This window comes from Tiliqua scincoides, chromosome 7 (genome assembly GCF_035046505.1).
Source record: "Tiliqua scincoides isolate rTilSci1 chromosome 7, rTilSci1.hap2, whole genome shotgun sequence".
NCBI classification, from domain to species: Eukaryota; Metazoa; Chordata; class Lepidosauria; order Squamata; family Scincidae; genus Tiliqua; species Tiliqua scincoides.
In genome coordinates this window covers 75,429,480-75,441,862 of record NC_089827.1, presented here as the reverse complement: position 1 = coordinate 75,441,862, position 12,383 = coordinate 75,429,480, and the positions used below count along the sequence as shown (strand labels likewise).

Sequence of the window (12,383 nt, the reverse complement as noted above, 5' to 3'; positions counted from 1 at the left end):
TCTATTTTGTTTACCCCGTTCTCTGATGTTCCTTCACATTCGAAAAGTCACCTACTGGCAGCAGACCAAAGACCTTCCCAAAGGTTTCTGTTAAGTTGGTCAGTACAGAAATATTATATGACTGTCAGAACAATCCTATACATCAGCAGTTATTCAAACTGTATGTCCCAAACAACACGGCAAGCTGCAAAGGCTGGTAAGAGACTCAGCTTGACCAGCTGAGCTTCTGAACACGGTTTTTGTGTGCTGCGAAAGTTCCACCTGCCTGCCCTGAGCCTCTTGCTGGCCTTTACAGAGTCCTGCATGGTCTCCAAACCTGGAATTGACTGATGGTGATGTCACTGCCAGTCACTTCCGGGAGCTGTGCACTGCATTTGCAATGCAAAGGCATTGTGGGAAGAGGTGCCAAAGATTGGGAAGAACTGATAAGTGTAAGTGTAAGTGTATGCAGGAGTGTATGTAGGATTGCAAACTGTGTGTATAATTGGCCCTCCTTATCCATAGGATTGGCAACCTTAGATCTGACTCTTCGTACAGGTACTGAGCCCCCATCTGGAGGGCCTCCCAGGACCTCCCAGGTGCAACCAGAAGCATCTTCCAGCTGCATCAAGGAGGCTTTTTGAATGGGGGTTCTGAAAACAGATATAAACAGATGTATATTTCATGTCACTTTGCTTTGGCATGAATGGAACTAAATATGAACAGGCTGACTTCATTCTGAAAATGAATGCACACATCTAGGCATCGGTATATGACAGTAACTGCAGTAAGAGGCAGCAATAATGTGTATAAAACAAGTTCTTTACCTGTTCTTCCTTCAACATATGCTGTATTTGTCAGGTCACCACTATGAGTAATTACAACAAGGGTATACTTTCTGCCAGGGACCAAGCCTTGGAAGTTCCATTTTGTCAAGTCTTTCCCTTTCTGGGCTTCCTTTAGCGTGCCATTTGGATTATATAGGTTCAGTTCATAATGATCAACATCTCCTAGTGCTGGTTTCCACTTGAACTGCAGACTCTCCATCATATCTTTATTTAATACTTCAAGATTGCTAACTGGAGCTGGTACTGAAAAGGAGACAACAGATAGCAGGTAAATTTGCTTTTGTACCTACTTGCACTGTTTAGCTAGCAAGAACCATTTCTCTAGACCAGAGATTTTCAACCTTTTTCATCTCATGGTACACTGGCAGGGCACTAAAACGGTCAAGGCACACCATTGGTTTTTGGACCATTGACAAGGCACACTGTGCTGCCAATGGAGGGGTTCACACCCCCCAGCGGCCCTACTAATAAATGACCCTTTCCTAAATTTCCGCAACACACCTGGGGACCATTCACAGTACAGTGCTTGAAAATGGCTGCTCTAGACAATAAGCACATATATATTTTTTGAGCAGTACGGCGGTTTGGCTACTGGCTACACTTCAGAAAAAACAGTAGCAAATTTACAGCCCGCTCCTATGAAAACATGGCAGACAAGGTGAAAAAGAGACACCTCCTGCCAGATGAACTATGGATCAAGGCTATACAATTGTGACCCATCTATTAGCCAGCGTGCTTATTTTGAGGCTTTTATGATTTCAGGACCAGGTCTGGAAGTGACCCTTACTCTGAATAGAGAGGGGCAGAAGAGCCCCAAGGCAAGGAGGAACATGTGGGGGCAAAAGCTCCCTCTAAAGAATCAAGTATAAGGACATGGGGGTATAAGCAGCATGGGGTTTGAATTCATGAGCTTCAAAGTGGCTGTACAGGGAAAGAAACTTGAATAAAGACAATGAAAGGAACCTGCACCTCTTTGTATGTCTGCTTCTCCCATCATGTTCCTCCCAACCATGACAATGTCCACCTTCCCCTCTCCGGAGGAACTAGAGCAAGAGGGTGCTGTCAAAATTGCACACGCAGTACCTACATGCTTTCAAAGTTTAGCCAAGAGCTAAAAGAACCAAACACTATTTCCTTTTGAAATTAAACTGAGCTTCTCACCATACCAAATTCTGTGCTTGACAAGAGACTCTACATCTATACATCAAACATATGCATCTGTGGAATTTACAAAGCCTTCAGCAATTGCAGACAGACATGCATGCCTTTGATTTGTTGCTTTACTCTTGAAGAGGCTCAAATTTCCTACCTTAGGGCTCATTCTGATTCTGAGAACCCAGTTTAGGTTATAGTTACCTAGAATTACAGAGCAATTCTACTTGTGATAGTAAAAGTTGCCCACTGATGTTTTGCAAAGCACATCTCACTGCTGATGTATTAGCTCATTAGAAAATCTTACCTGTTCTCCCAAAGATGGATGACTCATTAGTAAGCTTGCCACTGTGGGTAACAATCACCATTTTGTACAATCTGCCTTGCACCAAATTCTGGAAAGAATATTGTCGGAGATTCCGGTCCCCTGAAATCCTGTCTTGAAGGGACTTGTCTGGATTGTATAGGAAGATATCATATTTGTCTAGCTCACCCTGAGAAGCAGTCCAGTTAAATGACAAGCGCCCAGTGGTGCTTTCTGTAACTTTCAGATTTGTGACAGCAGCTGGCGCTGAAAGCAGAGAACATATAACACTTTTTCTAGTACACAGAGCAAATTTTGGCAAGCAGTCAGAAAATGGGGGAACAGAACATCAAACACAGTGCTTGCATAAGTTAAAAAGTGTCTGCCTGCTTCCTTTTATTCCATACTGATTTACGTGGAACAAATTCTACCACTTGCTTACTCCATTTTTTCTGCTACTAACATCAATAGCCCTCATTCCATAATCTAGAGTAAATTCTCAGGATCAGTTAACATTATTTGTTCAATTTTCAGTGCACTTTTCTTTCAACCAAAAACAAGGAAGTTTGCAAACATTAAAAGCAGAATTAATATAGCCTTCTTGTTATGTTTATAACTTCTATGTCACTTCTATGTCTATACAATGAAAATGAAGTTGTATACAATGAAGTTGTATAGACACTTTATGTCTATACAATGAAAATAATTGGTTTTCTTCATTTTTTAGATGCATATTTGCTCAAGTCTATGTTAGTCCTAAAAGTGTTTTCACACACAACACTAAGGATCCAATCCCAGCCAACTTTCTAATGCTGATGCAGCCACAATGCAGTCCCAGAGTAAGAGAACAAAAGTTCCTTTACCTTGAGGAGGTGTCCTTTGACTGCCCTCCACAGCTGGGTGCAGTGCACACCCTGTTGACATGGCTGCAGCGGCACTGGAAAGTTGAATAGGATTTGGCCCTAAGAATCTCATGGGACATCAACTGCCTCGAGAGGAGGAGGAGAAAAGAGATCAGCAAGTGACAAACCAGCAAATGAACCATCATTGCTACCTCCTCCTCCTGTTGGATCCTTAAAAAGGTTACTACATCCCTCCCTTCTAATAGCAACCATGTGGCACCAATTGCCTGTGAGAAGGTGGAAGAGAAGGAAAGGGACTTATTATTTTATTATTGTATTTGTAGACTTTTAATGTAAGCTGCTCTGAAGCCTCTTTGGTGAACATGGTGGGAGGAGAGTGGCGATGGAGGCAGGTCCGGGAAGGGTGGAATCGGTGGCACTGGTTGCACGCAGCTTCTTATCTCCCCTCCCAGGCCTGATCCACCAACATGGGTGCATGCAGACTTGTACCAGCCACATGGCTCACACAGATCACAGTTTTGATTGAATAAGGAAAACACAGTTGAGGGTTATATCATTCCAAAGGTCAGCCTTCAGAGCCTGACCGGGCCCAACCCTATCCAACTTTCCAGCATTGATACAGCTGCAATGCAGCCCCGAATGTTCCCTTACCTTGAAGAGGCTTCTGTGCCTATCCCCTTCCACCACAGAAAGCAGCACAATGCCCCGCTAGCATGGCTACATCAGCACTAGAAAGTTGGGTAGGAATTGACTCTAAGAAAGACTGATGGCAGAAATGATTTAGGGAGTTGATATTGGTTGATATACTCACAGATTTAAATTACAAGGCCTTGGTTTTTGTGCATTGCTCTGTTTTAGCTTGGAAGTTAATTTAAAATAATAATATTCATGCAGAAAAGTACAACACATATCTGACTGATGACTGCCAAAGCTATTTGCTGTTCCCCTAATAAAAAAAAGCTGGCATTACCTGTTCGGCCTTCAGTTTCTGCCCGACTGCTGAAGAGGCCGCCGCTGACTGTCAACATTTGTACTTTATATTTCTTGCCTGGTGTTAAATCTTCAAATTTGTGCTGTTTAGCTGTAGCTGGTTCAGATTTGTTGCTCAGAAGGAGGCCTTGCTCAGACAGGAGCAGGATGTCATATCGTTCGGCCACACCAGCAGCACTGTGCCAGGTTACTACTAGGGAGTGACTGCTATACACATTGTCTGCGTGTAATTCTTGAACAGGAGCAGGAACTAGGAAAACAATGGTTTAAAAAGTGAGGGTGGTGTGAAATGTCTTTATGCATGTTGACTATTACCTAATTAGTTGTGAAAAACACTGATAAATTTTACCCACCCCCCATACATATATGTAACAGTATATATAACCTTTCATCCATTCTTATGGATGATGGCCGGATCCCAAAGGATCTCCTCTATGGAGAACTCGTGCAAGGAAAGTGCCCTACAGGTAGACCACAGCTGCGATACATCTGCAAGAGGGATCTGAAGGCCTTAGGAGTGGACCTCAACAGGTGGGAAACCCTGGCCTCTGAGCGGCCAGCTTGGAAGCAGGCTGTGCATCATGGCCTTTCCCAGTTTGAAGAGACACTTGGCCAACAGTCTGAGGCTAAGAAGGAAGGCCCACAGCCAGGGAGACACACCAGGGACAGACTGCACTTGCTCCCAGTGTGGAAGGGATTGTCACTCCCCAGTTGGCCTTTTCAGCCACAATAGACGCTGTTCCAGAACCACCTTTCAGAGCGCGATACCACAGTCTTTCGAGACTGAAGGTTGCCAACATCATATAACCTTTTTTCACTCAAATTTGTTTGATTTGCGTTTCTTACCTAAGTCAACCTGTGTCATCTCACCACCCCCTCCCCCAAAGCGGCAGTGGAAAAAAGAACAATTTTGCCTTTCTTTTTGTCCATCTTTCTGCCGTTATTCCTACTCCTATATCTTAAGAAGATCTTTTGTGGGCTGGGATGGACTAGATGAGATAAATCCCCATTCTGTTCTGACTAATCTTCACTCAAATTCCAGTTCAATTAGATGGATGTAACATAACATAAGAACATAAGAACAGCCCCACTGGATCAGGCCATAGGCCCATCTAGTCCAGCTTCCTGTATCTCACAGCGGCCCACCAAATGCCCAGGGAGCACACCAGATAACAAGGGACCTCATCCTGGTGCTCTCCCCTACATCTGGCATTCTGACTTAACCCATTCCTAAAATCAGGAGGTTGCGCATACACATCATGGCTTGTACCCCATAATGGATTTTTCCTCCAGAAACTCGTCCAATCCCCTTTTAAAGGCGTCTAGGCTAGACGCCAGCACCACATCCTGTGGCAAGGAGTTCCACAGACCGACCACGCGCTGAGTAAAGAAATATTTTCTTTTGTCTGTCCTGTCTGTAGTGTTCAAAGATTCATACAGATAAATTAGATTCCAGTATGTTCCAATTTTATTATAAAATTATAAATATTAAGTAAATAAGTAAATGGTTTTACACCCAATTTAAATGGCAAAATGCATGCCTGGAACTGTCAGCTGTGAAATGTGCATAGTCCTTTAAATATCCAGGTTCAGGTCCTGATCTGCTGATGGTTGCTCTTAGGCAAAAGCTGGTCTTCTAAATGTTATTTGCATTTGTGTTCAAAATATGAAGTGTGAACCAGCTCTATTATTTTGTTCATCACACACTGCAGGGAGCAGCAATCAACCACCACACACACTTCAAGGAATCTCATACCCAGAGGACTTGAATGCGAGAAGCCCAGTGGACACTTAGCACTGAAGCTGAGTAGCTTTAAGCTCATTGTGATTTACTTCACACTGCTGCGAGGATAAAATGTGATGATGATGTTGATGTGTTATTCTAAAGGGCCTAGAATCTCTCAAGCATTTTATCAATGCTGTCCTGAACTCCTTGGAGGAAAGGAGGGATGAAAGCATGTTGAACAAGAAATACTTGCTTGTTGTCAGCCATAGGGGAAAATGTTAATAAGTAATTTATATTTTGGTTGATAAACTGAACCAAGTGTCTGGTTAAAGACTGTAGTTCCAATAAATATGTAATAGTAGCTCTGTGAAGGACTTGTTTTTATTAATATTTTAATGTATATTTAAAATACTGTGAAATATATATTTAAAATACTGTGAAATATAAGACCATTCAGCAAAGTATATGATGCATACCTATGCAACTAACAAATTACAGTATAGGTAACCTTTTCCATTTTTCCTTTCCTTAATACCCTGTTGGCAGATGGAGTTAACTCTTTCATTCCCTTTGTTTCAGACGGAAACTTACTTGTTTGTCCAAAAGCTGTTGCATTATTGTGCAAGCTGCCACTCTTGGTTTGCACAAACACCTTGTACTGCTCCCCAGCTTCTAGCTTGTTAAAGGTGTGCTCATACACATGTTTGGAAACAATCTGGGAATTGAGGAGCTGGTTCTGGCGGAATATTGTGACAGTGTAAGAATCCACATCTCCTCCTCCTGGAGTCCAATTCACTTTCAAGCTGTTAGTTGTTCCATGGGGTGAAATATGAATGTTTTTGACAGCACTTGGAACTAAGGAGGGAAAACAGCCAACATAGATGTTTTCTTAGTTTGACATTTATTCTCTAAAACTGCAGCACAGTAAATTGTGAAAGTCAGATGAGGATTGGATTACGAGACCTGGACAGGATTATATCTTATGATTTTGTAACCAAGGGCTTTCCAAAGGGCAGGCATTTAACAGGCTGCCATAACAACAGGAGGCAGGAAGTGGACAAACAGGTTGGCAAAAAACTGCAGGTGACTGACCACACACATCTTCAAGAGGTAAATGGACCCTGAATAGGCAGAATGTTATCCTAAAGGGGCAAACAGAACTGTTGGTACTAGGTTTGCAGTGTGGTAAAAGGGGAGGAGTGAGAAGGCCAAAACTTTCCAAAATGCTACACCAGGGTTCTTCTAGTGCAGGGGTCTCCAAACCCCGGCCCAGGGGCCAGATGCAGCCCACAGCGAGCCTCTCTCCGGCCCACGGCCAGCCTCTTGTCCCCTGAAAGCCTCTGGCCCACTTGACTGAACATGACCAGAGCTGTGCTCTGATTGCATCTGGAGGGGGTTCTGAGGGCCGGAGAGGCTGAGTGAATGAGCCCACTCATTCATTTATTCATTAATCTAAGTTCCATCTCTAATATATTCATTTAAATTTTATATTTAAATTTTTTTCCGGCCCTCAGCACTGCGCCAGATATTTCATGCAGCCCTCTGACCAAAAGGTTTGGAGACCCCTGTTCTAGTGTAAGCAGAATCAGGATGGGGCAAGAGGTTGGTCAGAGTGAGCACTGGCTGAGGGCCCCATGAACCACTACAAGAAGTTAACCCCCAGAATTATCAGTTCAGGTTTCAGTGGTAGAGCTCAATGTACCGTCAGGAGCTAGGCCATCCATTCGATCACACTGCAGTATCTGAAATTTGTATAACAATATAGGTTTATCTGCCTCCCAACATAGACAAGGCTCAAAATCTGTTTCATAGAAATTTTTTCCGAACCTGTCAATCCTTCTATGAAAGTAGCGCGTTGTGCATCACCACTTATTGTCATGACAACAATTTTGTAAGGGCGTCCTGGAGTTAGAGATTTGAACCGGAACTCTTCAACGGTGTTTTCAAGAGGGTTGGGTGGGAAAACCTTCATGTCATTGAAGAGAAGCTGGATCTCATACTGATCAACATCCCCATCAGCTTTGGACCAAGTGACATGCAGCTCTTCAGTGCTTCTATCGCTAAGCGTCAATTTCTTTACAGATTCTGGGACTGGGGAAAAAGTGGCAGAAATGTGTCATACGGCAATGATTACAATTACTGAATAGCTTATTGATAATTGCCATAAAGCCTCTTCATTATACAATACAATCTAGCAAAAGTAGAGCACACATAAATCCAGCTAAATGCTTATGTCTCATTGAGTCCAATGTTTGTCCCCTTCCTTCCGTAGTGATTCCAATGAGACATAGTGGTGAAACCCAGAATAAGATAGCTATTCCGAATCCTACTGAAACTGTGTTATATGCTTGACTGAAACTTCAGGTGTGCTTAGCTTTCTCAGTTACAAAATCCCACGTGATGTTCACATGGACATATCTGGATGCCCACTTTCACATCAATGGAGAAGTTAAGCCATTCAGGCACATATTACTTCTCCCTCCACTGGACTTAAAGGGAAAGGCTTAGCAGGTAGGGAGGTCCCTGTAGACATTTCAGTCTCTCTGCACACAGGTAGTACACCTGATATTCATGTTTTGCATCCATTTTCAAACATTCAAAAAATATCCACTCTTTCTTAACTCCTTAATCGTTTCCCAGTTTAAGCATGTGATCTCCTTAGCCTCTTCTGAGCACTGACAGTATCTTTCATAAAACATTGTTTTTCAGCTGTATGCTTTAAATATATCATGCCCTGTCTCCACTTAGAAATCTCTCTTAGGATGTCAGTCTGAGTATCTCCTTACCTGTCCTTCCACTGGCCCTTTCGCTAGTTTCATAGTTTCCACTCCTTGTACTAACAGTGACACTATAAAGCCGCCCTGGAACCAGGTTAGTGAAAACACATTCATTCTCATCCTTGGGAATGGTCTTTGTTTCGATGAAGTCAGTGTTGTGTGTGATGATCACTTCATAATTATCATAGTCTCCTGTGGCGTGTAGCCAGGACACCTTTAAATAGTCACTTCTCGCAGAATTGCTCACTGTAAGTCCCTGGACGCTGGAAGGCACTGAAAATATAAAACATATAAAGTGTCCTGATTTCAGAAATAATAAGTGTGCAACAAAGGCTGAGGCTAATTTGAGAAAGAAAATGAAGGGGGGACACCAGTGAGGCCCAGGGGACACCAGTGAGGCCCAGCCCAGCTGTAGTTAAATGTGACTAGTTGGGCCAGAATCTTAATGGGGATGTATGACTGAGCACAATCCAATTCATCTTAAAGGGATGCAGTGTAAGGTAATCTATGCATCTGGAAGAGTGTCTACTGCAGCTCCTGATCTAGCAAATGACATTATATTATAAATAATAAAAACAGCATACAGCATTTCAACCAAAAAAAGTTTACAAAGTAGCTTGCAAAGCAAAACAAGTAAATAGGTGGTTCTCTGCCCCAAAGTGCTCACAATCTAAAACACTGCATCCCAAACGTTTTAGCACTGGAAACTACTTTTTAAAATGACAATCTATCGTGATCAACTAGGCCATTAAAAAAAAAGAGAGAGATCTAGAAAGAAATAATATTTTTTATTATTAATAAAACATAACAACCAGGCTTCAGTGCTCCCAAGGTTGCTAGAGACCTTATATATAGGGTGTGTAGGCATTTGCTAGACTCTCTCTAAAGATGAAGTTCAAGGGCTGTTGCCCCAAATCTTTACAAACATTCCTGGGAACCCAGAAGACTGAACTGGAAGATGTACTGTTAGGTTCTTCCATGCCAGACAAAAGGCTGAAATTGGGTTCACACGTGATCTACAGAACACTAACCTCTGCCATGGGTTCTTTCAAATTCCCCCTAATGGCCTATTTTGCAGAACAGTAGTGTGGATGAATGTTAAGATAACTGCAAAACAACATGACCCAGTTTAGGGCATTGCAAAATGTGGCCTTCTATAGTGCGCACCAAGCCCCTGATGGTGTGGTGCAGGCCATGCAGCAGTAGCCTTTCTTGATCCCTTCGCATTAGTCAGTAGGGGGGGGGCAGCTGTGGGTGGGGAGGGGGAGGAATGGGGCATTTCAGAAGAAGAACTAGGGGTGTATCCAGCAGCAGTTGGGCACACACCAGATCTTACCCCTTTTGAAAACCAGTCTGAACATGCACCACCAGAATGCGTGGCATATATCCAAGAAAACCCATGGGCAGCCTGAAGACATACATAGAGGTAAGTAAAAAATTTTTTTATTTTCCTCCCATTTGTCTCTGGGTCACCTCCCCACCCCAGCATTGCATGTGGTTGCACCTCTTTGGCAAGGCTTCATGCTATAGTGTGGCAGGGGATAGGATTGGGCTCTAAAGCACTATGAACTGGAAAAAGTATTGGTTGGGATCTCATTTTTTAAACAACTATAAAACGGATTCTGTAGTGTATGGTTATGGAAATGTCTGTCTTAAAATTGCATTAGTCAAATAGTGGTTATCAGTAGCATAGGTAGGGGGGTGCAGGGGGTAGCAAATGCACCTGAGGGGCCAACAGATGAGAATAACTTGCTCTCTATCATTCAAATCACTAAGTGTTTACATTCTGTTGTGAGAAAAATACTTTTGCAGACATAAGCAATTGAGCTACCAAATAATCATTTGCAATTAGATTCGAGTGGGGAAAAGTGTTCAAATTTTCTTGTTTTTATCTATCTCTGTACCAAGAGTACTGTATTATGCTGTTGAAAAGCACAAGTCAATATTCCTAATTTGTAATGTCTTTTTTCTTCTCTTCCTCTCTTGCTGTATTCGTCCTTAGAACATAATAGTTTTTCTTTTCTTTTTTGACACAGAAGGTATCAAAGGAAACAGGGGAATCGATATTTAGGCACTTGCCTTTTGTTGTTATGACATCATTCTTTTTTTCAGAATCACTCCATGACCTCTTGGATTACATAAGACAGATGCAAACATAATGGTGTCCTGCTATGTGAAACTGATTGAACATACTTTGTGCACTTTCTTCCACCTTCTTTACCTGTTCTTTCCTGACTTAAGGCCTGCTTTTCGTATTTCCCACTCTTTGTGGTGATTGTCACAGCATAGAGACGTCCAGGAGTGAGGGTGTTGAAGGAACATTCACCGGCAGATTTTGCAATAGTGACGGTATTCACAGTTCGCCCTTCGTGAGAGAGTGTGACCAAATAGCTGTCTACATCTCCAGCAGCGGGCAGCCAGGAAACACTCAGGTAGTCACTCCGCCCGGAATTGTTCACTGTTATTCCACTTACACTAGAAGGAACTATAGAACAAAGCAATTCAAAATGTGCAGTCATTTTGTGTTTAGCTAGCCAAATGCTGCCGCCTTACCTGATGATGTGCCAGTGTGGGGATGTTCCTCCCACACTCCAGTATTCTTCCTCAGCACTCCCCTCCCCTCCACATCTCCTCTCTACCCCACCTAAAAAGTCTAAATCAAAACTTAAGTCTCAAAACTTTAGATATAGGCTGATGGGTTCTGAGCTGTCTGTGACAGATCAGGAGAGAGATCGTGGGGTGGTGAACAGGTCGATGAAGGTGTCGACCCATTGTGCGGTGGCAGTTAAGAAGGCCAATTCTATGCTTGGGATCATTAGAAAAGGTATTGAGAACAAAACGGCTAATATTATAATGCCATTGTACAAATCGATGGTAAGGCCACACCTGGAGTAATGTGTCCAGTTCTGGTCGCCGCATCTCAAAAAACACATAGTGGAAATGGAAAAGGTGCAAAAGAGAGCGACTAAGATGATTACGAGGGGCACCTTCCTTACGAGGAAAGCCTATGGCGTTTGGGCCTCTTCAGCCTAGAAAAGAGACGCCTGAGGGGGGACATGATTGAGACATACAAAATTATGCAGGGGATGGACAGAGTGGATAGGGAGATGCTCTTTACACTCTCACATAACACCAGAACCAGGGGACATCCACTAAAATTGAGTGTTGGGAGAGTTAGAACAGACAAAAGAAAATATTTCTTTACTCGGCGTGTGGTTGGTCTGTGGAACTCCTTGCCACAGGATGTGGTGATGGCATCTGGCCTGGACGCCTTTAAAAGGGGATTGGACAAGTTTCTGGAGGAAAAATCCATTACGGGGTACAAGCCATGATGTGTATGCGCAACCTCCTGATTTTAGAAATGGGTTATGTCAGAATGCCAGATGCAAGGGAGGGCACCAGGATGAGGTCTCTTGTTATCTGGTGTGCTCCCTGGGGCATTTGGTGGGCCGCTGTGAGATACAGGAAGCTGGACTAGATGGGCCTATGGCCTGATCCAGTGGGGCTGTTCTTATGTTCACCTTCCTTTACCAATTCAGCAAGTGGGAGGAGGAGGAGAAGCGGAGGGAAGTAGGCAGGCAGAGATGAATGCCCCCCACCAATCTGCTAACTGATTGAAAATCTGCTACCTGCGACTGCTTCAGCTGACCTCATGGATGAGCCAGCCCTGACTGTACGTAACCTTCTCATGACACTTTCTTACAGCGGATCAAAACCTGATGACACGTGACAGGCTAACGGCTT

The 12,383-nt window shown here is 43.2% G+C and overlaps 1 protein-coding gene across 1 annotated transcript in view; it reads right to left on the bottom strand.

The window, feature by feature from the left end:
- PTPRB (protein tyrosine phosphatase receptor type B) overlaps positions 1 to 12,383 on the bottom strand; it is an 81,230-nt gene that overhangs the window by 28,674 nt on the left and 40,173 nt on the right. The window contains exons 11-17 of the mRNA XM_066633323.1: positions 10,861 to 11,124; positions 8,649 to 8,912; positions 7,690 to 7,953; positions 6,454 to 6,717; positions 4,117 to 4,386; positions 2,287 to 2,550; positions 807 to 1,070 (exon numbers count right to left, since the gene is read on the bottom strand). Of these exons, the coding sequence (XP_066489420.1) occupies positions 807 to 1,070; positions 2,287 to 2,550; positions 4,117 to 4,386; positions 6,454 to 6,717; positions 7,690 to 7,953; positions 8,649 to 8,912; positions 10,861 to 11,124 (1,854 nt within the window). The remainder of the gene's footprint in view (positions 1 to 806; positions 1,071 to 2,286; positions 2,551 to 4,116; positions 4,387 to 6,453; positions 6,718 to 7,689; positions 7,954 to 8,648; positions 8,913 to 10,860; positions 11,125 to 12,383) is intronic.